A 26,082-nucleotide genomic window follows, 5' to 3' on the forward strand; every position below is an offset into this window, starting at 1 on the left:
TGGAGGGTACGTTCATGGGATGTCTATTGGGAAGAGCTTGCATTTGGGAGGGCAGTCGATGCAGAAGTTTGTTCATATTCTCAAAGGTAACAGTATGAGTCCCAACGAAGGCACGTCAGGGGTTGGGAAGGATTTGTCGCTGAAGGCCATGGATAATGCGTTATTGGATATGAAATTTAATGTGGATCTCATGTTGAAATGGGTTAAGTTGGGGTTGGGCCCTATGGGCTCTAGTGGTGTGTTGGAAACGGTTCTGTCATCGGAGGTGGAAGAGGGCGAATTACTGGTACGAGACATTGAAAAGGAGGTGGTGAGTGAAGGGGAGTTTAATCCATTTGTGTCTTTGGCTCCTTTGGTTAATGGTGTGCATTTTCTGGACTCGGTTCCTTTATTGTTAAAGCCTATTTATCCAGTTGAAGATGTTTTGCATACTGAGATGAACAATAGCTCGTTATTGGCTTTTTCTAGAGATCTACATCAGGAGACTTCTTCTGGAGGGGATTTGGTTGGGCCCAATTTACAGTTGGAATTATATGAGGGGGAATGCTTTGATGAGGATGTGGGTAGTCCGACTCCTATACGTACCCTCCCGCCTCATGCTTCAACCAAAATTGCCGTGGATTGGGTTTTAAAAAAGGTAGAAGAATTACAGGCATGTGTGGGGATATCTTGCGTAGGATTTGAAGAGTAATTTAAGGCTCTTCTTGTTGCTATCAAAGGTGGTCGCTCATCAGCGTTGAAGTTAGCTTCTAAGAAGGAAAGGGAGTTAAGAAGATTAGAATGTTCCATTAATTATGATACAAAGGAGGGCAGTGTTGGGAGGGACAGATTGAAAGGGAGGGAGTCTCATTTTTCTCATGAAGCCTAAGATTCTCTCTTGGAATGTGAGGGGGATTAATGGCGTTAACAAGCGTCTTCGCATTAGGTCTCTTCTTCATATCTGGAAGATTGATATCGTATGTTTTCAAGAAACAAAGCTGGGTTTTATTGAAAGAAGTATTATTTGTAGCTTGTGGGGGTGTGCTTTTGTGGGTTGGGTGTATTTGGCTTCTTTGGGAGCTTCAGGAGGTGTTCTTATGATGTGGGATAATAGAGTGGTGGATTTATTGGAGTGTATTGGGAATTTTACTGTAGCATGTTCTTTTAAAAATATTGAGGATGGGTGGAAGTGGGCTTTTGGGGGAGTTTATGGGCCAAACTTGGATAGGGATAAATGTTTATTGTGGGAGGAATTGGCGGATTTGTATTATTTGTGGGAATTGCCTTGGTGTATATGTGGGGATTTCAACATTATTTGGTTCCCTAGTGAGCGTTCAGGAGAACCTTGTATGTTTTCGGCCATGGAGGAATTTTTGGAGTTTTCTTTGATTTGAATCTTTTGAATCTTCCCCTTGTAGGGGGAGTATTCACTTGGTCCAACGATAGGAGCTGGTCAAGACTGGATAGATTCCTTGTATCTCCATCTTGGAGGATTCATTTTCTTGAGCTATGTTAGAAGAGAATGCCTCGTGTTTGTTCAGATAACTTCCCTATTTTGCTAGATTGTGGTGGTATACATGGAGGTCAACGGTATTTTAAGTTTGAAAACATGTGGCTTGGAGTTGATGGGCTTGTGGATAAGGTTAGGAGTTGGTGGACTTCTTATCAATGTACGGAACACCTAGTTTTATACTTGCTGGAAAACTTAAGGCCTTGAAGACGTTAAAGAAGTGGAATGCTGAAGTATTTGAGAATCTTGATAATCAGAAAAATTCCCTTTTGGAGGAGTTGCATGCGTTGGAGGTTGGGGAGGAGAATGAGGTTATGAATGAGGTGGCATTGTTGAGGAAAAAAGAAGTGGTGATCGAGCGTGAGAGGATTTTATTGGAGGAGATATCTTGGAAGCAAAAGCTGAGGGCCCTATGGTTGAAAGAGGGTGACAAATTTACTAAATTTTTTCACAGATTGGCTAACTCACATAGCCGTTGTAACGCCATCGAGTTGCTTCACTCTGATAACAGTGTACTTTCATCCCCTTCCGTGATTCAGGATTATATTGTGCAGTTTTATGAAGTTCTTCTAACTGAAACAGCTGAATGGAGGCTCAATCTTGATAGTTTGGTTTTTGAAACATTGAATCATTTTTCTGCGATCTGGTTGGAGAGACCATTTGAGGATAATGAGGTTTATCAGGTGGTTTGTGAGATGGTTAAAGATAAAACCCCTGATCTGGATGGTTTTTCTATGGCATTTTTTCAAACTTGTTGAGATGTTTTGAAGAAGATGTGATGCGGGTGTTTCAAGAATTTTATTCTTATCATAAGTTTGAGAAGTCTCTTATGCCACATTTATTGCAAGGGAGCCATGGCAGGGGAACTTTCGGTGGGACTTGGTCTGAAGAGGGAAGCGGCAAGACGCGAATTACCTGAAATGGATAGTTGTCCAGGAGAAAATGAGTTGCAGAGGTATCTGCATAGTCTGGAAAAGGAGCTAACGGGCATGAAGGAGGATTTGAAATTGTTTAGAGAGGAGAAAGTCTTGGATTTTTAAGATAATCAAAGGTTTAGGCCTGGGATTGGGCCAACATATGTGGCCCCTAAAAATAGGAAAAAGGAAGTCTACTGGGTGTAATAGTTTGAAACCAGACAAAGCGAAGGCCAAACTTGGGCTGGGCCGCATAAGCCCATTTCGCCTCCCAAACCCGAAATGGAGGCCGAAGATCCATGGGCTCGTGTTTGAGAAGGGCTCCACTTTTGTAACCTTCGTTGTCTATCCTGGCAACCCCTACGCCGGCATTCCTTCGTCGGTGACTACAGCTCCTATGCAGAAATGCACGCAACTTTCTACGGAACACTTGGGGGAGTTTTCTGACTTGTCCCCAGTCATAATAGCGAAGAAGGCGACATGTTTGGTATCTGAGAAATCCACGACAGGAGTAGAGTCTGTGGAAGGCTTGGAGCACGGTGGGAAGGCACAGATAACAATGATGGGACCCTTGGATTTGGTTTCGACGTTAGGGTCAGTCGAAGTTGCACATACAAGGTCACAAGAGACGAAGGGACTGACTGTCAACCCAGAATCTCCAATGGAGAGTACCAATGGAGTTGTTGAGGGGGCATAGGATTTGAACAAGGGTTTATTGTTGGTGTCGTTTGGAACTATGTTGGGTGCTACTTCGGGGGAAGACGTTGTCCCCTTGGTATCTCTTCCTCCATTAAATAATATAGATAGATTATCTCCGGATTGGGTTTTGCAAAAGGCTAATGAGATTCAGCATATTGTGAGAATCTCACATGGATGATGTGAAGACCAGTTTAAAGCTCTACTCACTGAAATTGAGGAGAGCCACTCATGTGATACCAAATCAAGCTTTAAGAAAAGCAGGGAGTTGAAGCGTCTTTTTTGTGCAATCAACTATGACGCTAAGGGTGGTAGCTCTAAGAGCGTCTTTCGCATAGAGGGTATTTCGGGTGTAGGTTGGGCTACGGGAAACATTGGGTTGGGTTGGGGAGGTGTGATTTATTCTAACTCAGGTTTGATGTATTTTGGGTAGTTTTGCATGGGCTTTTTGGGGCAGTAGGAGCTCCTTAGTATGGGTTAGGGATTTTCTTGTATACATTCAATGTACTTGGTTACTCCTATTGATTTATATATATTACTTTTACTTATCAAAAAAAAAAAAAATGCCACATTTATTGCTCTCATTCCTAAGATAGTCGGGGCATCTGAGTTGAAGGATTTTCACCCTATTAGTCTTGTAAGTGGGGTTTATAAGATAATCCCAAAGGTGCTTGCTAACTGTATAAGTACAATGATGGAGAAAATTATTTCTAAACCCCAAAATGCTTTTGTTCGAGGTAGGCAAATACTACCTGTTTGGTGGGAAATGCTGATGATGCTTTTGTTCGGGGGAGGTGTGGAATATTAACTATTTGGTGGCTCTTTTGGGTTGTAAAGTTGCTTTTTTACTTATGAAATATCATGGCCTTCCGTTGGAGTCGTCTTTTAAGGCTAAGTCCATATGGGGTGGGGTAGTTGAGAAGATTGAGAAAATGTTGGCGAGTTAGAAGTGATTATACCTGTCTAAAGGGGTTAGAATTATTCTTATTAAAAGTACTCGTTCTAGTCTTCCAACTTATTACCATTGCCTGCAGGGGTGGCAAACCGAAGTGAAAAATTATTTCATACTTTTTTGTGGGATGGAATGGGAGAGGAGACTAAAATTCACCTTATTAGTTGGAATAGAGTTTGTTCTCCTGTTTCAAACAAGAGGCTTGGGGGTTCAAAATTTGAGAAGTTTCAACAAGGCTTTGTTCGGGAAATGGTTGTGGACGTTCAATTGAAAGGGGAGTCATTGTGGATGGAGGTTATAGATCGGAAATATGGGAGTTTTTTTTTTTTTCTCTGGGGGGGGGGGGGGGGGGGGGGGGGGGGGGGGGGGGGGGGGGGGGGGGGGGGGGGGGGGGGGGGGGTGTTGGTGTTCTAAAGAGGTGAGGGGGGCTTATGGTGTGAGTCTTTGGAGATTTATTAGAAAGGGTTGAGAGATTTTTGCTAAAATATAAATTTTGCTATTGGTGAGGGTTCAAAAATTCGTTTTTGGCTTGATGTTTGGTGTGGTGATCGGTTTCTTTCTAGTACGTTTCCGGTTATTTTTCGTTTGGCATCCAATCGAAACGCTACTGTTGCTGATTTGTTAAACCGTTCTAATGGTACATTGCAGTGGGATGTTTGTTTAACTAGAGTTGTACAGGACTGAGAACTTGACGAGGTCTCTGATTTTTTGAGATAGAATGTTATAGAAACATACGAGTAGTGAAAAGTTTTCGGTGTTTAACTAGAGCTGTACAGGACTGAGAACTTGACGAGGTCTCTGATTTTTTGGGACAGAATGTTATGGAAACATATGAGTAGTAAAAAGTTTTTGGTACGGTCTTACTATAAGGCGTTGACTGTTGAGCATTGTTCTCCTTTTTCTTGGAAGAGTATTTGGAGGTCTCATGTGCCTTCCAAAATCGCTTTTTTCATATGGACAACATCACTCGGGAACATTCTGATGATCGATAACTTGAGAAAGCGCGGTCTTCTTGTTATGGAGTGGTGTTTCATGTGTAACAAACATAGGGAATTTGTGGATCATTTTGTAACACCCCCTTCCCGTAGGCTAGGAGTGCCACGTATTTTCCATAAAAATAATCCGGTAATAGATCCCATAATTTCATAATTTAAAAAAAAATTGAACTTTTATTATGCAGAAAAATGTCTAATAAAACTGTCTTCCAAAACATTAAATGAAATAAACTGAAATAAATTCATGTCATAAAAACATGTTTATTTTAGAAAGTCTGAACTAAAAAAAAATAAATGCTCCTTCTACTCCTGGCCTGCCTGCTCGTAATCATCATCTTCACTTGGGTGGTTAAAAACATGAAAACAAACTAAAATGAGTCGATGACTCAGTAAGAAATTTATCACAACGTAAACGTAATAAACATAAGATTTTCATAACAACTTTCATGCTGAGCTTAAAAAATTCATGACTGTTCATGCTGATGCTTATGCTATGTATGACTGTCTTAACTGAATTAACAGACTGATCTGACTGATTTAACTGATTTATCTGACTGGCCAACACACTTAACCCTGTGTGCAAGGTTGTGCACCAGCCCCACATCCCGCTGCAGCAAGGGGAATTGCTGATAGTATTCTAGCATAGTATGGTGGACCACGACTGAGTTCATGGCTTGCACACCACCCTGAACTGAACTGAACTGCATTGGTACCATGCATCTGAATGGCCATCTTATTAACTGATCTGATATTATCTTACACTTGAATTTAAGATGGCTTACGTGTCTTATACACATGAGATGCATGACATACTATATACATAATCATAAATTCTGAATTTAAACATGATGCAGAATGACATGGTCGTATGCTATGCTAGATGACATGCTTGCATATGACATGAGCGGTTCATAAATAGTGGCTATCAATGAACTGGCTTGGATGATACATACATATAAGCTAACTGTGATGATCCTAATTTATGATCAAATTTACTTACCTTGATGCGTGTCTTCTTGAATAATACTTCGTAACTTGAGACCTATATTCAATAAATAACTATCACTAAATTGTTTGGAAAATAAATAAATGCTAATATCTTACTTAACTAAATTCGAAATTCTAAAATATAGTCAAACCAATATTTGTTTAACACTAAAATCAATAATTCATAGTATTTAAATTACTTAAAATATTAATTTATAATTGAGTAGAAATACTCGAGCTATTTTAAAATAATTCACAAAAACTTAAATTCTTAAACTAAGTTTCATTTCTCAACATAATTATTAAATCTTATAAGAAACTTAACAAATTCCACTAAATTCTTAACATAGAAATTTTATTAAAATCTTACTAAATTGACAAAGGAAATTTAACTCAAATATTAGACTTAACATTATACTTTAAAACATATTTCTAATTCTTTAAACATTTTTTATTAAAAAAATGAACCTTTAATTAACTACATTTATTTAATAACTCAACTAGTAATATTAAACTCAATAAATTTCACTAAAATAATTATTGAAATAAAATAAGATCAAATTCAATTAAACATTATTATAATCTGCAAAAAGTCAAAACTCTGGCCCATAAATATAATACTGTACTACATGAGCCCAAACAGGAAATAAGCCCATCCCAACCTCATACGGGCCTAAGGCCCAAGGCCCATCAAAAAGAAACCCACGGGTTCTTCAAGAACCCGAGTACATGGCAACCAAAAACACAGAGTAGAGAGAAAGGGTCTGCGATGGAGGAGCTCACCGAGGGAGAGGGGCTAACTCGACGGCAGTTCTGGTGGCTGGGAGTGGTCGGCGGCGCGACTGGGGGTTCCTACGATGGTGCGGCACCGAGTGAGAGAAAGAGAGAGAGAGAGACTGAGCCGAGAACTACCGAAATCAAAAACAAGGCTGCGGCGGTCGAGATCTTACCGGAAGGGAGTGGGTGTGCTGGGGCTGAGCGGGTCGGCAGTTTCTGGTTCCACGGGTGGTGCTCTGATGTCCTATGGTGGTCGGCGGCGGTTGGAAGAATCTAAGGCTTAAACGGCAGTGTTTTGGTACTCTGGGTGTTTCAGAAGCAGATGGTTTGGAGTGGCTCACGAGATACTCCTCTTGTACGAGGTAAGCGATATTTATAATGGTAGGTGATAGAGAATTAGAGAAACCCTAGAAGAGCATAGACGTGCACGCGCAAGAGAGTGGAGACGTGCATGTATAGAAGATACTAGGCAACAGAGTTGGTGTTCCACTAGGACGTTAGCAAAACAAACAAAATCACCGAGAGAAACATACGGATTGGGTGGTTTGAAGTTCTCAACAGAGGCTAACAAAGTGATGAGGTTCGGTGACTAGAAGAAAAAAATTATAAACTTTAAATTTCAAAACAAAACCGTAGTACATAATCTGATACATTTTAGAAATCCTTATTAAAACAAAACTCTAACAAATCATAAATCGCAACTATAATAGAAAATATAAAGATAAAGTACATATAAATTCTGGTAAAACTATAATCATAAAAATATAAATTCTAAAAATATAAGTTTACTAGGAAAAATTACTTATATACCCTAAAACCAAAACTGGTATGTCACACATTTACTTCTGCATTGCGAGGGGGCAAAGGCATTGTGGGATGGTGTTTTTAGTAGAGTTGAGATGGCTTGGGTGATGCCTATGAAAGTAGTGGATCTACTTGCGTGTTGGATTGGACTTCAAAGTTCTCCTCAAGTGGCTGCTGTGTGGAAGATGGTTCATTTGTGTCTTATGTGGTGTATTTGGTTAGAAAGGAATGAGAGATGTTTCAATAATAGGGAGCGCACTATGGAGGAAATCTGGAAATTCTCTGTGTTCTCTTTATTTCAATGGTTTTCAGCTATACTGCTTAATGGAGATTCAGCTCATGATTTTCTGTTTTCGTTTTCTTCTTTATAGAATGTAATTATGTGTTTTCTTTTGTATACTTCCTATATGCATGGGCTTCGCCTATTCATTCGATGAATAAAATTCTTTCATACTTGTAAAAACAAAAATACAATCAATCGATGGGGTAAAGTATTGAGGAAGAGATTTCCAAGTTTATCCATTGATGACTCTCAATCTTCATAGTTTCTTTCATTCCTCTCCCTCCAAATACATCATGGAAAATTGGAACCATCTTCTGTACTGTTGCAATATGAGAGTTGCCCTGAATACCTCTCCTAAAAACTAGGAGGTCAATTACCCTCTTCAGCATCACTTAAGCTAATTCTATCCGAGCAAAGAATTCATTCCACATGGTCATAGAAATTTCACAATTAAGTAATAGATAATTGACGGACTCTCCACTTCTTTATGAACACACAACACCAATCCATGACTATGATGAGGTGCTTCCCTAGTTTGTCTAGTGTGAGGATCTTCCCCAAGGAAGCCATCCATACCAAAAAAACTGCCTTTAGGGTTGCCTTTGTCATCCAAATACTCTTCCATGGGAATGAATTTGTATTATGCGTAATCATGGATTGGTAGGAGTGGACTGTGAACTTTCCTTTCTTAGAGGTGTGCCAAAATTCTTGTCTTAAATCCCCCATAACCTTGATAATCTCGTAATTATCCATTTTCCCCCTGTTCATGCTTTCAACTTTTGAGCACTGATGACACCCTTTGAAGACCTTGGCTACAAGCTTCTCCTTCTCGTTGCCCCTCATACCTTCCTGCTCTTCCACAGCTGGTGCTCTGCTGTTTGTATACTTTAAAAGTAAAATATCCTCAAGGTGGAATTACTTGTTTTGATGGCTCTTATTGATATGTATTACTTTTACTTTATGTTGAACACTATGGATCTGACTCTTACTGAGAAAATATTGATAAGACACATAAGATAGTGTTTAATACAGTCTTTTCCTGTATTGAGGATGATTAAAAAGGCTCATTTGGTTGTGCTATAGAAACTGTTATTTTATCCATTGGCTGAATAAATGAGTTGCCATTATTTAGTGCCACCTATTGGAGGAAGGACCAAATAGAATGCTTCCTCTTCCATCAACTGTTCATTTGGTTGTCGACTTTAAATCTGGTGTATAAGGGACCGCATATCATAATCAAGTATACGCTTTGTGATTGAGTGTTTTTTTCCTGTTCTTTTTTTTTTTTTTTTTTCTTTTTTCCCTTTTTTCTGTTTCTCTATTTGAGTAGCTTGCAGGGTCCTTTGGTCAGAAAAAGCTCCAGCAGATGGATGGTTACACCAGTTGTTAAGTACTTCCACATGCTTCCTTATGCTGGCATAGTGTCAACCTGGCTTTCGAGGTGCTCCTAACTCTTTTCAACAAATTACCTTATGTGTTATACTTGAAAACCTATGTTGTATCTGCACAAATAAATTCCCACTGAAGTGTTCGGTTTAGGTTTTCGATTCGTTTGAGTTCACTCACTTGGAACACCCAAATGAAGTTTCTGTGCTGAGATCATATGTGTTAAAAGCGTCCATTTTGAACATAAACATGCATACAGTTTGTTAACTATTTTTCTAATGATGTAGAAAGCACAACCCCCTTTGATGGATGGTTTTGTTAAACCTCGAATGCATGATTCCTTCCACAAGAACAATTATCACGCAGTGTAATTGCTTTTTCGTTATATTGTTGTTAATATGTATTTTTCCTTCTCCTTTTTATTAAGTGTAATTCTAAGCCTTGCGCATTGGTTAGGCTGACAATTGTTCCCATTTTTTATGAAATGGGTTCCATAACCAGGCCTAGCGTCTACCACCAGAATTTTGTTTTCATGAAGCTATGCGGCACCTCTTGTTTGTATTATGTCAAATGGACCATTGGCGATGAAGCAGGAGTAGGAGCTAGCATTGAGATGCATTCTCTCATCAGTCTGAAGTTTTAGCCATATAATCATTTCTTGGATCATTAAGAACTCAAAGTCAATGAATTTAGTAACCTACGTGCTTAGTTTGTTCTTAACTGAACAAAGAAAACTTCTCAATCAAAACTTTTTTCCTTCTCTTTGGAGGTGGGCAGGAGGGCAGTGAAAAAAAGAAATAAAAGATTTCTTGTTCTATTGATACAATATTATTGTTATCACACAAAGTTGGCTCCTTTTGTAATGTGTTATGGTCTGTCTGCATGCATTAATGGAATTACAGTTCCGTCAACCATCAAGCCTGATTGATTTTGATAGATGCACTATGTTGCATTGCATATTATTTAGGTTTAGATGTGACTCTTTCAAGCTTTCCGATGAAAACGTAACCTTAGCTGATTAGCTGCTGTCTTTGTTGGTGTTTGTATATATCTGTATAGTTCTTTTTTTATTTGCTTCTGCGCTCACTAGAGTTTTATAATGTAGGCTTATTGCCAGCCCTCCTAACATCTGGGGAGGTTGAGTGTGTTACTTTTTAGATTCTATTGATTTCTCTCTGCTCTTTTGATTTTTTCTTTAGTTCATTTACTTACCAGAAAATGAAAAACAAAATTCTGCAGGGAAGTGGCTTCAGGTTTGCAGGATGCAAGAGTGGGAGGGGGAAATTCGAACTTGAATGGCCCTGACAGGACTGAGAACGATTTAAGGGTGGGAAAAGGAAATTCAAATTTAAATAGCCCTGACAGGACAGAAAAACTCTGCATTCCAGAAATCCATAAAAGTGGAAACAGTCCTCATATAGATGATGGACTAGTAGGGATTTTTTGCAACGAGACAAAGAGCAATGATACTGAATCACTTGAGGAGAAGAATAAGAATGTATGTTCATTGACTGGCTTGTCCGGTTCTCTCAATAGGCCTCACAACATGGATGTTAACGAGTCTTTTATGGTTTCCTCCCAGAATGGAGAGAAATGCAAGAAGATTGCAGATACTATCCAAGTTGACAATCATCAAGAAAATACAAGTAACTTTAGGGAAAGTGATTTAAATGGCTCAACAAGTAACATCGAAGTTAAGGTTAGATCTCTTTATTCCTAAAGTAATGACATTTTTTCCCCTTTCAAACAGATGTTTCAAGGGCTAAATACATTTTTAGTCCAGGAGGTTGGTTATTGCTTTCAGATTGCTGTCTGTAATGTTAATCTTTCCAATCAAATCCTTTGGTAATTTAAATTATTGCGTGTTTTCCGGTCCCTAACATAATGATGCTGGCAACAAGGAGTAGTTTTATTTTGATGTAGGTTTTATTTAGTTTTAGGTGTGGAAGTAATTTTTTTTAATTTTATATTTTGTACATAGATCATCTTTTGCTCGTTTAGGTCAGACTTTATTATGTCTTTTATATATATTCTCACTTGTAACAAAAAAATTGTCTTCCTAGTTTTGAACAATGCTTTTAAATTTCCTCTTGCATTTGTAATCTAATTTTAGTCATGACCTAGATGCATATTTCTTTGCATTAAATTGCTCTAGAATCAATGCTCATGCATCAAAAGTTAATCTTCAGTGTATGCTGGTGCATAAAGATCGAAACAAACTCTAACATAGCTAGATTAATAGATAATTTTCCATGCCATCATGTTGTTAGGATCTCATATAACCCTTTATGGCCTTGGCCTTTAAATGGACCTTTACGGTGGGTCAGTCATCTCTGCTGTTACAGGTCTTCCTTCCACGGAGATGATACCAATTTTTTTCATTTATGTTTGGTCATCAAGGCATGAATACATGCAGAAGTTGGACTGGCTTATTTACTAGCCTACACCCATAGTCTAAGTCATCTTTGGAAAATACCAAATTGAACCACCATTTTACATTAGAATTTTAAAGCTTTTCCAGTTATGTTGTTCAATGGGTGCCAGGGCCCTACCCAATTGAACTATGAGCTAGAAGTCCTTGACTTTTGTTGGGGCTCTGGTAGCCAATGCTGCTAATAAGCCTCCCCAGCAGAGGATTTGTAATTAGATTTTGAGCACTAATTTGATCATTAATGAGCCTGCTCTTTCTGCTATCAAGGTTCATCAGTCCAATCATGATGGTAGGAGCCGTATGAGATGAAAATCTCACGTATGGTTGTGGAATTGAGATTCTTTGAATCGAATGATGCCTGTAACGGGTAGCTGGTCAGTCCAACAAAATTTTGCAGAAACTCTACATAATTATTACGAAGTTATGTGAGTAGAAATTGATGTCTATGAGAGAAGTACTTTAGAACATAGGTGTTATTTTTGCATGGAACAGAGAACACACAAAAAGCATTGGAATATTATTTTAGAGCAGTAGAATGAATCTCATTCTTACCACAACCGTTGAATAATACGGCTGTGATATGCAAGCAGTATTCTTATGCACATCATTTTATTAAAAAATTAGGGTTTGAGAGTTATGAATATGATATATTTTACGAGTCTATCAATTCTTTGAGATTAATACAACACCCTATCTCCTCCCTTGGCTTTGTCACTATTCTCAGATTTTATTTGTTATTTTGTTTGGGCTTAGTAATCGACAGTCATAGAGTTTTAGTCTTATTAAGAGTGCAAGTCTTTTTATCAGGGCATGTCTTATGAGGAGTCCAACTCTTATTGGGGTTATGTTTAGTTTTCTACAAATATTGGTGTAATGCTTTCAATTCAAAATAGAGAAAGAAGAATATGCTTTGCCAAAATCTTAGAGCTATGAAGTTTTCTTTGAGGTTTGCCTGGATCCTGGATCTCTTCCCTGCAACTTTGCTGCCAAATAAACCCTGGTTAGCCTAAAGGTTTTTTTTTTTTCCCCACATCTCGGGGGATATGAAGATCTATCAGGTCTGTTATTTGTTTCTATTTGCCATCTGCAACATTATTTTTTCTAATCAATGTTTCAACATTGTCCATTCTAAAAAAAATGTAATGAGCCTCAACAAATTCTTCTTTTGGGCATGATTCTTGTTGACTTGGCCTATTTTGGTTGACTTGATATCTTCCTTCTATTTCCCATCTCAACAACTCACTATAAACAATAAATCTTTCATCCTTATCAAAAATTATCTTTCGTCATAGGTATTCATTGCATTGATTTGATTGGTTGGCTAATGGGTCACATGTAACATTACCCTCGAGCTCAGTTAATTATGCACCTGAAGAACAATGAAAGGAGGAACATACTTCAGAATACTTGGAGTAGAGGAAATGATGTCAAGCGAATAGGAAGAAGCCCGAAGAATCGAGCAAAGAATTCATGAATACAATGAAGAAGCCAAGAACAATGGAGGGGCATCCAGTTGTCAAGTACCCACATTCCTATTACCAATCATGGATGAGCCTCCTCTACAAATGCAAAGAACTCCTGCACATTATTTCATGAATGGGCAATCCAAGAGGCTTTGAAAGCAATTCGCTTATCAATCTCCTATTGAAGAGTTATACTATGTTTGCTTTGTGGTCCCCATGGAGAAGCCTCTTGGAAAGATGGAGGTTGAGGCAATGATAGAAGGTGCAGTAGAACAGACCAATACAGGGGAAAACTTAGATTCAAGGATTTTGCCGACATCCAGATGTAGATCTGCCGGAAGGGTTCAAGATATCGAAGTTTTAGTATATACAATGGGGTCAGTGACCCATATCATCAAGATGTGGGGATTGCTGAGGCCTTGATTCCTAGTCTGGGTTATTTATTCATCTTTACCAGAAGTCATTGGAAGGGGAATAAATAAGGTTTTCAGTGCTGGTTATCCAGTTGCAGAAGTGACCCCATAGGCTTTCACTTTCGTGTCTCTCTAAAATTGCAGTCATGGTAAAATCTTGGTTTATTTAATTATTAATCATCAGGGACTCCCAAGCACACGAATTTTCAGTTTATGGGTGTCAATTAGTTTGAATGCCCTTTCCATAGGGTTTTTCTCTTATTATATAGCAAAAAGATTTACATAGGGTTGTCAGTTTCTCTATCGCCGAAAGCTATACAATGGTAGGTCAGCACCGAATGCTATATGTCATCAGGCTGGAAAACAGCCATCACCATAGTCTAATTTGACTAAATTACAGCTATTTACAGCTAGCAAATATTGACTACGCTGAAAGCTGATTTCTGCCTACACCAACGAAAATTTGCTCTACTGGACAGAGCCGAGACTTCTTCTAAGGTTTGGCTCTGATACCATGGCAAAATGCATTCAATACCCTCTTTGTGGGGTTTCCTTCCATTATATAGAACAATATACCTAATTACAAGGCTGGAAATCAGCCATCACCGTAATCGAAAGTCTAGTAATTTTTAGAGTCAAGGCTGTTGATTCAGCTATTTACAGCTAGCAAATCAGTTAGCAAATATTGATTAAGACTAATTACATAGCTAGCAAATATTGACTAATTACTTCCTGCTGACAGGTTCCAGATTCTGTCTTTTGTACTTAGTTTATATGACTATAACAAGCTAGTTTATATAACTATAAAAAACTCCTTTTAGTTTACTTTGTACTTTTAACAAGCTTCTTATACTTTGTAGTTTATCTTTCCTTTATATGGATTATCTTGTTAATCCGATTACCATTATTGGGTTGACAGGATGAGATGGAGGACTCAATGGTGAGGCCTGGCATTACTGAATGCGGTGGTAAACAAAATGCTGATGGAAATAGAACCTACGACAATATGTTGACAGCTCAAGATGTGATAGGTGATCATGATCTGGTCACTTGTCAATCCAATTCGATAAATCTTTACAAATTGCAGAATACCATAGCATCAAAACAAAGCGACTTGTCACCCTCTGCTTTGAGAGTTCTTCTTAGAAAAAGGGATGAACTGGTATTATTTTTATCCTCATAACTTGATCTATTAGTGTTTTAGGATAATTCCTTTCAATAATCGCACAGAGCAATAGATCGGTAATTTATAATTGACAGCATATCCTTTGTATATGTGATATGGGTGATAGTGTGTTGCCTATATGCATGCAGTGTTTGGTACCAATTAGGTGACTGCAAGTAATGACATATACCACTTCTAAATTGATGGCATGTAGTTTCTAACTGAGATAGTTACCAATAGCACATCCAAAATTTTCTCTCTCTGTTCATTCATAAATCCGATGAGGTTTGTGGGGTTTAACGACAAGTTATGAGGTTGAATAGAAAGTGTAAGATATTAAATGTGATCATGGGAGGCCTGATAAGAATAGTCATTGAATCAAAAGCCTTTGTTTTGATGGAGGGAGGCTCGATGCTCATTACAGAGAGGAGTTAGAAGGTAATGAAGGAGATAAGACTTGGGAAAGTTATGGTGCAATGGTTTAACAAAACCTTGGAGGAAAGCCTGAGGAGTGGGATGAAGGAGTTGTAAGCGACGACGAGGGAGGGTGATAGAAGCTTCATAGTATAGAGGTGCTCAAATGCTCGAGGAAAGATTTATGGTGCTGGTGGAATATGGTGGGGGTGGAAGACGTAACTTTATCTTCATTCCGGAAGATGTGTAGGGGAGGGGGGTTGGAGGAAAATGGTAGCTGTTTAGCCTGTGTTGAGAGATCTTCTTGCAAGAAAAAGGTGTGACTCACAATGGTGGGTGCTCACAGAGGCTGCCGGAGGTGAGGATTAGTATGGAGTCTCGATCATATAGGGAGGCACTCGTGCAGTTGAAGGCGTCGGGCCAATCTAGGTAACAATACAGGGATGGAGTTACAGGTGGAAGGACAACTCGTAGTAATGGCCAAAAAACAAACACCGGCTCCTTAACTCGCTGGTACAGAACGAATGCAGAGCGAAGGAGGTGGTGGCAAGTCCTCTGTCAGCCTGTCAAAGAATGGCATGCATAGTACTTTGCAAAAAATGCAAGAACAATTGGAGGCACTGCAGGAGCAAGTATGCTAATTGATATGGTGCATTGAGCAAGAAATTGAGGTGAGCCTAGGGCAGGGTCATGAAAGGGCCAATTGGCAGGGGTGTGGGCCTAGACAAGGAGGGAGGCCAAAGCCCGTGGGGCAATTGGCAAATGCAGAAGCAAAGGCCTATGTGGGCCTCACGAATGCAAAGGGCCAAACAGGTGTGAAGGAAGTGGATCACGACTAGGCCTATGGGCCAAAGCCTGTGGGACATTTCAAGGGCAAAGGAAAACTCTCGTCAACCCGTGAATCCCAGCCCGGGTGGAGAGCTATACTAGGAGGCGAGGCTAGCTAGCCCTTCCACCAACGAGAGGCAACAGGGGGAGTTGTAGAAGAAGACCTTGATTCCGGCCGAGATGTTATCGACGATGAGCCAGCAGGTGGAGACGATGGAGATAACATCGCTAGAAGATGTAGAAGTCGATCCTTGGGCTATCGTAGAGCTGAGTGTCAATTCTCAATCCAATCATGGACAGACACGGCCGATAGACAAGGGTTGAGCCTCCTCTCAAGATTTTGCTAGCAATAGTTTTGGCAACTGTTTTACAACCTTTGGAAGTAGCCCGTGTTCTTTCTTTAGAGACAGGGAATGAAGGGGGGGGGGGGGGGGGAGATTTGGGGCTTTCTTAAATGCTAGCTGCCTCGGTCGAGTGTTTGAGTGTGGGAGAAGTGGAGGGGGTCTTGTGGGCTGTTAAAGCTCAATTGATGGGAGTTGTGGAGTATGTGAGAGATCTTATGATTAATGTGGATAAAGGGTTGGACCTGGTCATGGGTTTGGGTGGTGGGTTGAAAACGGAAGAGGGGGGGTGGGGGATAGATCCTACAGGTTTGAAGGCCTCAAATGCACCGGCAAAGGGCACTTCAACACCATCACAAATAGGGTTGTTAGACGTCAGCATCACTGTTCACGCTGGTTTGCCGTCTAACTACCCTTAGTCACCAATTGTGTCAAAACACAGAAAATCAAGAATATTTTGGAAAAAATGGCTCTATGATTTCAGCCTTCTCATTCATAACGTAAACAGCCGCTATACAATGAAAAAAGATAATATGCTATACACGGGAAAAACCCCTAATTGATATTAAAAAGGAGTCCTAAATTGTATAACTTCCTAAATGGTATACATTAACATCCCCCCTCAAATTGATTCTGGTAAGTCAACCAGTAACAATTTGCCAACCATAAATTGATGCCGCTATCGAGTCATTGCTTTGGTGAAGACATCGGCTACTTGGAGATCTGAAGAAATGTAAGGAATAGATATCACTCGACTTTCCAAGGTATCTCGGATAGAATGACAATCAACCTCAATGTGCTTGGTCCGTTCATGAAAAATGAGATTGGTGGCAATCTGAATAGCACTAGTATTATCAGCATGAAGAGGGGTAGAAGTAGTTGGAGGAAACCCAAGCTCCTCAAGAAGACCGCGTAGCCATACAATTTTAGAACAAGCAGTAGACATGGCACGATACTCTGCCTCAGTAGAGGATTTAGAAACACGATCATGTTTCTTACATCTCCAAGAAATTAAGGCATCACCTAAAAATATACACCAACCCGTAGTAGATCGATGCATATCTAGACATCCAGCCCAATCAGCATCACTATAGGCAACAAGTTGAAGAGATGAGCCTGTAGGAAAGAATAACCCACGAGTAGGCGAACCTCGAAAATAACAGATGCGTCGAACTGCAGCAAGATAGAGATGCTGAGGAGAAGACATAAATTGACTGACCTGATGAACAACACAAGAGATACCAGGGTGAGTAGTGGTCAAGTAGATAAGACTCCCAACAAGGCGCCGATAGAGAGTAGCATCATCCAGAAGGCCTCCTTCATCTTTCCTGTATTTGACATTTACCTCCATAAGAGTATCAACAGAAGAAGTGTCCTCCAAACCAGCCAAGTTAATAAGATCTTTAATATACTTATGCTAGTTCAAGAAAATACCATTTGCCCGATGATGTACTTCCAGCCTAAGAAGTATGTGAGCTGGCCAAGATCTTTCATATGGAAAGTCGTATGCAATAGCTGCTGAAGCTTAGTGATCAAATCACAGTCAGTGCCAGTAATGATAATATCATCCACATAAACCAAGAGAAGGAATATACCCGATTTAGACTTATGTAAGAAGAGAGGAGAATCATACTAACTTTGTGTAAAATTGAAGGTAAGAAGTGTACTGCGAAACTTCTCAAACCAAGCCTGGGGAGCTTGCTTGAGCCCATACAGAGAACGCCTTAGCTTATAGACATCATGAGGAAAATAAGTAGTCATACTAGAGGGAAGCTTCATGTAGATCTCTTCTTGGAGATCACCATGAAGAACGGCGTTCTTCACATCCATCTGATGCAGTTGCCACGACTGGGAAGCGACAATAGCTAAGATGGTTCGAACCGTTGTCATTTTGGCAACAGGAGCAAATGTCTCCTCATAATCAACCCCATATTCCTGTTTATTTCCCAGAGCTACTAGGCGAGCTTTGTACCAGTTCAAAGAGCCATTAGAACGAAGCTTTACAGAGAAAACCCATTTACTCCCAATAAGCTTGACTGTAGGGGGCAAGGAACAATATCCCAAGTGTGATTCTCCTCAAGTGCTTGAAGTTCTGTTTGCATTGCATTTTGCCAACACTCATGTTCCATGGTCTGTTTGTAGCAAGAGGGAATGGAAATAGAGGATAAAGTAGCCACAAGAGAGATAAGGGAGGAGAAACCATACCAATTAGGGGGTCGAGAAGGGCGAGTAGACCGGCGAAGAGTGGTGGAAGCAGAAGCAGGAGCAGGATCAGGCGCCAGGTCAAGATCGTGAGAGGGCACAGAGGAAGTGGAACCAGACTCATGTCGACTACGTCTTCCATACACAAAACCAGATTTGAACATTTCCACAATTGTTGGGGAATCAAAAAAGTTCGGCAGAAGAGATATAGATGCAGATGGTATCTCAACATGAGATGGAAAGAAATATTGATTTTCAAAGAAAACCACATTCCTAGAAACACGTATATGACAAGCATGGGGATCATAACAAACATAACCCTTTTGAGGTATAGCATAACTAAGAAAAACACACTTAACAAATTGAGCAATAAGTTTATGTTGTTCATGATCAAGGAGTTGCACAAAACAAATACAACCAAGTGCCCGAAGATCAGAATATGAAGAAGAATGGCCAAACAACTTCAAAAAAGGAGAAACATGATGTAATGTAGGAAAGGGTAAGCGATTGATCAAATGAACCAAAGTAGAAAGTGTTTCACACCAAAAATGAGGAGGAACAGATGATTCAAGTAAAAGAGTTCTTAACACATCAAGAAGGTGACGATTTTTCCTCTCAGCAACATCATTTTGTTGCGGTGTCGAAGGACAAGAACGCTGAGAGATAATCCCCTTACCTTGAAGAAAGTCCTGAAACTCATTAGACATGTATTCGCCTCCAGAATCAGAGCACAAGACCTTGATGCTGGTAGAGAATTGAGTCTCAAGAAGTGCAAGAAAGCGCTTAAATACTAAAAAAATTCAGTCTTAGCCCGTAGAACCCAAGTAAAGCGACTAAAATCATCAATGAAAGTAACAAAGTACTTGTAATGCACATGAGAAACAACAGGTGCAATCCCCCAAACATCACTATGAATAAGATCGAAGCATTGTGAGGCACGAGATGCATGATGAGAAAAAGGTAGAATTTTACTTTTTCCAAGTTTGCATGATGTACAATCAAAAGAAAGATTAAGAGAAGAACATACTTTATTTTCCAATAAACCAGAATTAAACAAAGTACAAAGTACATCAGAGTTTGGGTGGCCTAGACGTCTATGCCACATCTTATTTCCAAAACCAACAACATTATATGCAAAGGAAAGTAAAGGAAAACTAGGAATAATGGTGGAAGGAGAAACGTGAAGAGGAAAGAGTCGTCTCACTTTAGGCCCCTTCGCAATCTTCTTCCCTGACACTTGATCCTGCACAACACAACCAGAACGAGAGAAATGGACATTACAATTATGATCAACCAATTGACCAACAGAGATAAGATTGTTGAAGAGATCAGGAGACACAAAAACATTAGTTTAAGGAAGAAGAAAGATCACCAACAGCACTGATAGGCAAAGAACTGCCATCAGCGGTGTTAATTTTTAGATTTCCATCATAATTTCTGACATTGGAAAAATGAACAACAGTATTGGTCATATGGTTAGAGGCGTTGGAGTCAAAATATCATGGCTTAGAAGAAACTTTATGATTACCTGAGAGCCCCAAAGCAGAAAAAGCAGAAATGATCATCTGTTGTACGATTTCAGGAGTGAGTATGTTCGGGTTTGCTAAGGCTGGAGGAGCAGGAATAGGAACAACCGGCGAGGCAGCAGGTAATGCAGCAGAACTAGAAGCACCAGTGGAGGCATGATAAGCAGTACCCTGCTTCCTTTCAAGTCGAATGGGACAAGCAGAGATGATATGACTCTGTTTCTTGTAGTAGTTACAGAACTTCTTGGGACAATCCCGAGCAATATGACCAAAAGTTTTACAACTAAAGCACTATACAGCATGCATGTCTCTACCCTTATTCCTCCCTTGAGCTGCATAAGCCACAGTAACAGGTGCACTAACATTACCCCGATGTTCCATGGCAGCCTGAGTAACTATACGCTGCTCCTCACGAAGAAGTTCACTCAAACAAGCATCCAGAGATGGTACAGGATGACTATTCATCAGATTAGAATGTGCAATGTCAAAGTCGGAACGGAGCTTCATCAAGAACTTATCTCTCTTGCTTGTTTCATGCACTGCTTGAACAGCAGAGAGAGCTGCAGCGGGAACATTAGCATAAATAATGTCTAAATAATCAGTCCAAAGATTTTGAAAACCAGAAAAATATTCCTTAATGGAGAGACTTCCCTGTGTGAAATTAGCCATCTCATACTCCAATTGAAAACGTCGAGCCGTGTTGTCTTGATTGTAAACTTTGTTTAGATAATTCCACATGTCATCAGCAGTTTCATAAGGTCTCAAATTGAGAACAAGGTCAGGCTCAACTGAGCTAAGGATCCAAGTCATAACCCGAGCATCCTTGATTTCCCATTTAGACAGCCTCGACATCTTTAGGTGTGGGATTACTCCCATTAATATGACCCCACAATTCTTTTCCTTTGACAAATAATTGAAATTGAAACGCCCAAGTAGAATAATTTTTGCCAGTAAAATAAATAGGGAACGAGTCTAACTTATCAGATGACATGATGGAACTAGAAGGAAAATATCCAACCAGAAATTTGTGTACTAGAACAAAAATTGCCGTAAACCAAAGAGAAACAAGAAGTGCCGAACACAAGAAGCAATACTGTAGTCGGCGAAAGAAACTCACGCCGAAATCCAAAGAACTCACGCCGAAATCCACAAGAATCCAGGAAACAAACCCACACCGATGACACCGAAAGGCACAAAAAACTCTAGACTTCAACTCAAACAGAGCCAAGACGTGAACAGAAAGCACCGAAGATTGTCCTTTCCCAAAACCCAGATGACGCCGAAAGTTCACAAGAAGAACTAGAAACTAGATCAGGCAAGAAACTGCTGGTTCTTGTTCCGAAATCCAGTGTAGATGGTGACGATAATCTCAAAGAGGTACTCAGATGGCGCTGAAACCCACAAGAAATCGTAGAGGAAAACGCAAACAGTGCCAATAGCCAAGAACACGACCTCAGACAGCGCCATTAAAGCAGAAAAGGTAAAAAAAAAAAAAAAAAATCAAAACTATGAACCTTGCTCTTGATACCATGTCAAAACACTCAGAAAATCAAGAATATTTTGGAAAAACTAGCTCTATGATTTCAGCCTCCTCATTCATAACGTAAACAGCCGCTATACAAGGAAAAAATATAATATGCTATACACGGGAAAAACCCCTAACTGATTCCTAATAATCAACCTATATATATGGTAATATATCTGTACAGCTAATATTAAAGAGGAGTCCTAAATTGTATAACTTCCTAAATGGTATACATTAACAAGTTGCAATTGGGGTTGGTACCTTTTTCCAAGGTTCACTTTCAGTTGAAGATGGGGGTCCTTTCAGGGTTTTGTGTACTTTGGAAAAAGCAGACGAGCTTCTTTCAGAAGATGAAAATGGGGGGTAACAAAAGGAAGTGCTCCCCCTACCTATTTTATGCCTCCTGAGGGAGTAGTAGGATCTGCAAAGTGGCACAAAAAGGGTCATCTAGGGGTGGAGCACCTACAAGCAATGTTCTCGTTGATGGAACGACGACACCAACGATGGAACGACGACACCTATGCCGGAGGTGAAGGAACCTCTAATGGTGATAGCAACAATATAACTGTTGAGGAGGTTCGAGATTTGAATGCAGGATATTGTGGGGGAGGAAATGATGGGTTTATCATTGGTGCCTTGTGAGGAGGAACGTCTAGTGTCGGGAGAGCAGTTGAGAACTGTGTTTGGGGATAATGTTGTTCCCTTGGTTTCTCTACCTCTGACAAACAACATAGTAGGTTCACTATCAGATTGGGTTCTACATAAGGTTAACGAGATTCATCATATTGTGGGGCTTTCATACAGAGGATGTGAAGACCAATTTAAAGCACTACTCACCGTGATAGAGGTGGGTCACTCGCTTGAAACCAAATCAAGTTCTAAAAAAAAAAGGAAGTTAAAGCGCATTTCTTGGGCAATCAACTACGATGCTAAGGGAGGTGGCTCAAGTCGAGGGAAGATGAAAGGGAGGGCATTATGAAGACGTCCTCATAAAGGGAGTTTCGGGTGGAGTATTAGTCTTACAGGGGGTGGGGGTTGGGGAGGTGAGTTATATTCCAATTGGGGCTTAATGTATTTTGGATAGATTTCTAATTTTCATGGGCTTTTTGTGTCATTTGGGGCTAGCTAGTATGAGTTAGGTGTTTTCCTGTATACATCCAGTGTACTTTGTTACTTCTATTGACATATATAATATTTTTACTTATAAAAAAAAGAATGTTGATAATGATTATTTATGGGTTTTTGCTGGTATATACGGACCGAATATGGACAGTACTAGAAGAATCTTATGGGAAGAACTTGTTGGAATTCATAGCTGGTTGAATTTACCATGGTCCATAGGTGGTGATTTTAATGTTACAAAGTTCCCAAGTGAACATTCAGGTGACAGCAAACTATGACCAGCAATGACAGAATTCTCAGAGTGTATTTTCAACTTGGGTTTGATGGATATTCCTCTCATGGGAGTGCCTATACGTGGTCCAATAACCATACATGGTCTAGATTAGACAGATTTTTAGTCTCATCAGAGTGGGAAACCCATTATCTAGTTATCCGGATCTTTGTCAAAAGAGGCTGCCTTGCCTATGTTCTAATCATTTCCAATTATTACTAGATTGTGGAGGTATTCAAGGAGGGCGTTGGTAGTTTTAGTTCGAAATTGTGGCTGAAACTGAAGGTTTTGTGGAAACGATTAGGCAATGATGGGCTTCTTAATGGCACCCCTAGCTTCATTTTTGCAGGTAAATTGAGCTCTAAAAAATAACTTAATCCTATGGAATACTCAATCTTTTGGTGATGTAGAGGAGCTTCAGGAGTAGAGAGGACACAGGAGGGGCGGGCTCTTTCTATGGAGGAAGCATCTCGGAAGGTTAAGTTAACGGCAGAATTAGAAAGGGTTATGTTATTGGAGGAGATCTCTTGGCGTCAAAAATCAAGAGCATTATGGTTGAAAGGAGACAAAAGCACAAAGTTCTTTCATAGAGTGGCTAATTCTCATAGGAGAACTAATACTATTCAGATGCTGAAAATAGACGAAGTGGACTGTATGGAGGCTCCTGTGATTAGGGAACATGTTGTGGGATTTTTTGAACACTTACTTTCTGAACAGGTGGGATGGCGGCCAAAACTTGATGGACTATCTTTTGAATCCATTGATACACAGCAGGTTTTGTGGCTGGTGCGACCCTTTGAGGAGTTAGAGGTCCGAAGTCCATAGCGTGGTAAGGAGAATGGCCAAAGATAAAGCACCTGGCCTCAACAGTTTTTCCATGGGATTTTTTCAAACTTGTTGGGATGAGATGAAGGAGGACTTAATGAAAGTGTTTCAAGAATTCTTTTCAGTTGGGAAGTTTGAGAAAAGTCTTAACACCGCATTTATAGCACTCATTCCCAAGAAGTTTGGGGCTTCGAAGGTGAAGGATTACCCACTCATTAGCCTTGTGAATTGGACATATAAGATCATTTCTAAGGTGCTTGCCAATGGCCTAGGAGAGGTTTTGGGGAGGATTATTACAAAACCCCAAAATGCATTTATTAAAGGTATGGAAATTCTGGATTCGGTTCTCATTGCTAATGAATGCCTAGACAGTAGGCTTAAAATCTAGCCAGATGGAGATCCTATGCAAGTTAGATTTGGAGAAGGCATATGATCATGTTAATTGAGAGTTCCTACTCTATGTGCTTGGGAGGTGTGGTTTTGGGGAGAAATGGTACTCGTGGATTAGATGGTGTATTTCAACAGTGAAGTTTTCAATCTTGGTGAATGGCAGCCCTAATGGTTTCTTTAATAGTTCTCCAGGTCTAAGACAAAGGAGACTCATTGTCTCCACTCCTATTTGTTCTTGTCATGGAGGCACTTGGCAAAATGATTTAGCCTTGGTGAACATTGGCTTTATTGATGGATTCTTGGTTGGTAATCCTAATAGGGGCACTATTAATATATCTCACTTATTGTTTGCAGGTGATACATTGATTTTTTGTGTGGCAGAACAAAACCAAATTCGAACATTGAGGGCATTATTACTTTGTTTTGAAGCGGCATCAGGGTTGAAAGTGAACTTTGATAAATCAAAAATGGTGCCAGTGGGCAATGTTTGTAACATCCGGTAGTTGGCTAATATCCTTGGATGTAAGGTTTCCTCTCTTCCCATGAATTACTTTGGTCTTCCTTTGGGGGCAGCTTCAAGATCTATATCAATTTGGGATACAATGGTGGAGAAGATTGAATGCAGATTGACAGGTTGTAAAAGATTATATCTCTCGAAAGGTGGTAGGATCACTCTTATCAAAAGTACTCTTTCTAATCTACCAACATATTTTTTATCTGTATTCCCAATTCTAGCAAGTGTGGCCAACCGCATTGAAAAGTTGTATCGTGATTTTTTTTGGAGTGGGATAGGAAACAAATTCAAGTATCATCTAGTCAAGTGGGATAAAGCATGCTCTCCAATCTCTTCAGGTGGGTTGGATATTAGAAATTTGAGGATTTTCAATCGAGCCTTGCTTGGGAAGTGGTTGTGGAGATATAATATGGAACTGGAAGTCCTATGGAAGTCAGTGATTGATTGCAAAAATGGGGAGGTATGTGGGGGGGGGGGGGGGGGGGGGGGGGGGGGGGGGGGGGGGGGGGGTGGTGCACTAGGGAGTTTCACAGGATTTATGGAGTGGGAATTTGAAAACACATTAGAAGAGGGTGGGGGATTTTTACTCGGCTGGTGTTGGGTGATGGATCTAGAATAAAATTCTGGATTGACTTGTGGTGTGGAGATCAAGCCCTAAAAGATTCATTCCCATCAGTTTTTAGGATGATGCATCAATGGCCTAATTGTATGGAGTTCTCTAGGGATCTAGTCCAATGGAACATGAATTTCACTAGAGCAACCCAAGATTGGGAAGTTGGCAGCATTGAGGAGTTCTTTGGTCTTCTTACACCATGATGCCGAGAACACAAGGAGCTAACAAGATGTGGTGGATACTCACCGGTAAAGGTACATTCTCGGTCCGTTATTTTTGTCAGTCTCTTACACAACCACAGAATACGCAATTCCCATGTAGAAGGATATGTTGAAACAAGGCACCTCCCAAAGGGGCATTTTTTGTATGGACAACAGCATTGGGTAAGATCTTAATGATGGATAATCTACAGAAATATAAGGTGATCATAGTAGATTGGTGCTGTATGTGTAGGAAAAGTGGTAAAACTCTGGACCATTTACTGTTGCATTGTGAGGTTGCTGGAAAGTTATGGAATCAAGTGTTCAATAGATTGGAGTTAGCTTGGGTTATGCTTGCCACAGTGACAGAGCTTGTGGCCAGTTGGACAAATCTACGAGGTCTACCACAAATCTCAGTGGTGTGGAAAATGGTCCCAATTTGTATCATGTGATGTCTATGGAAGGGGAGCGAAATGACCAAACGTTTGAAGACAATGAGCGTTCATTAGAAGAACTTGGATTATTTTTTGTCAGCACTCTTTTTCTTTGGGCCACA

The 26,082-nt window shown here is 39.9% G+C and overlaps 1 protein-coding gene across 3 annotated transcripts in view; it reads left to right on the forward strand.

Annotated features, from left to right (window-relative positions):
- LOC121239825 overlaps nucleotides 1-26,082 on the forward strand; it is a 40,254-nt gene that overhangs the window by 10,641 nt on the left and 3,531 nt on the right. For 2 of the 3 annotated variants that reach the window (XR_005935373.1, XM_041137160.1), the window contains exons 5-7: nucleotides 9,228-9,338; nucleotides 10,523-10,982; nucleotides 14,510-14,752. Coding sequence is in view for 2 of the 3 variants with exons in the window: in XM_041137160.1 (XP_040993094.1) it covers nucleotides 9,228-9,338; nucleotides 10,523-10,982; nucleotides 14,510-14,752 (814 nt within the window). In the remaining variant the exon portion in view is untranslated. The remainder of the gene's footprint in view (nucleotides 1-9,227; nucleotides 9,339-10,522; nucleotides 10,983-14,509; nucleotides 14,753-26,082) is intronic. The other variant, XM_041137172.1, reaches the window with a different exon arrangement.

This window comes from Juglans microcarpa x Juglans regia, chromosome 1D (assembly GCF_004785595.1).
Source record: "Juglans microcarpa x Juglans regia isolate MS1-56 chromosome 1D, Jm3101_v1.0, whole genome shotgun sequence".
Lineage (NCBI taxonomy): Eukaryota > Viridiplantae > Streptophyta > Magnoliopsida > Fagales > Juglandaceae > Juglans > Juglans microcarpa x Juglans regia.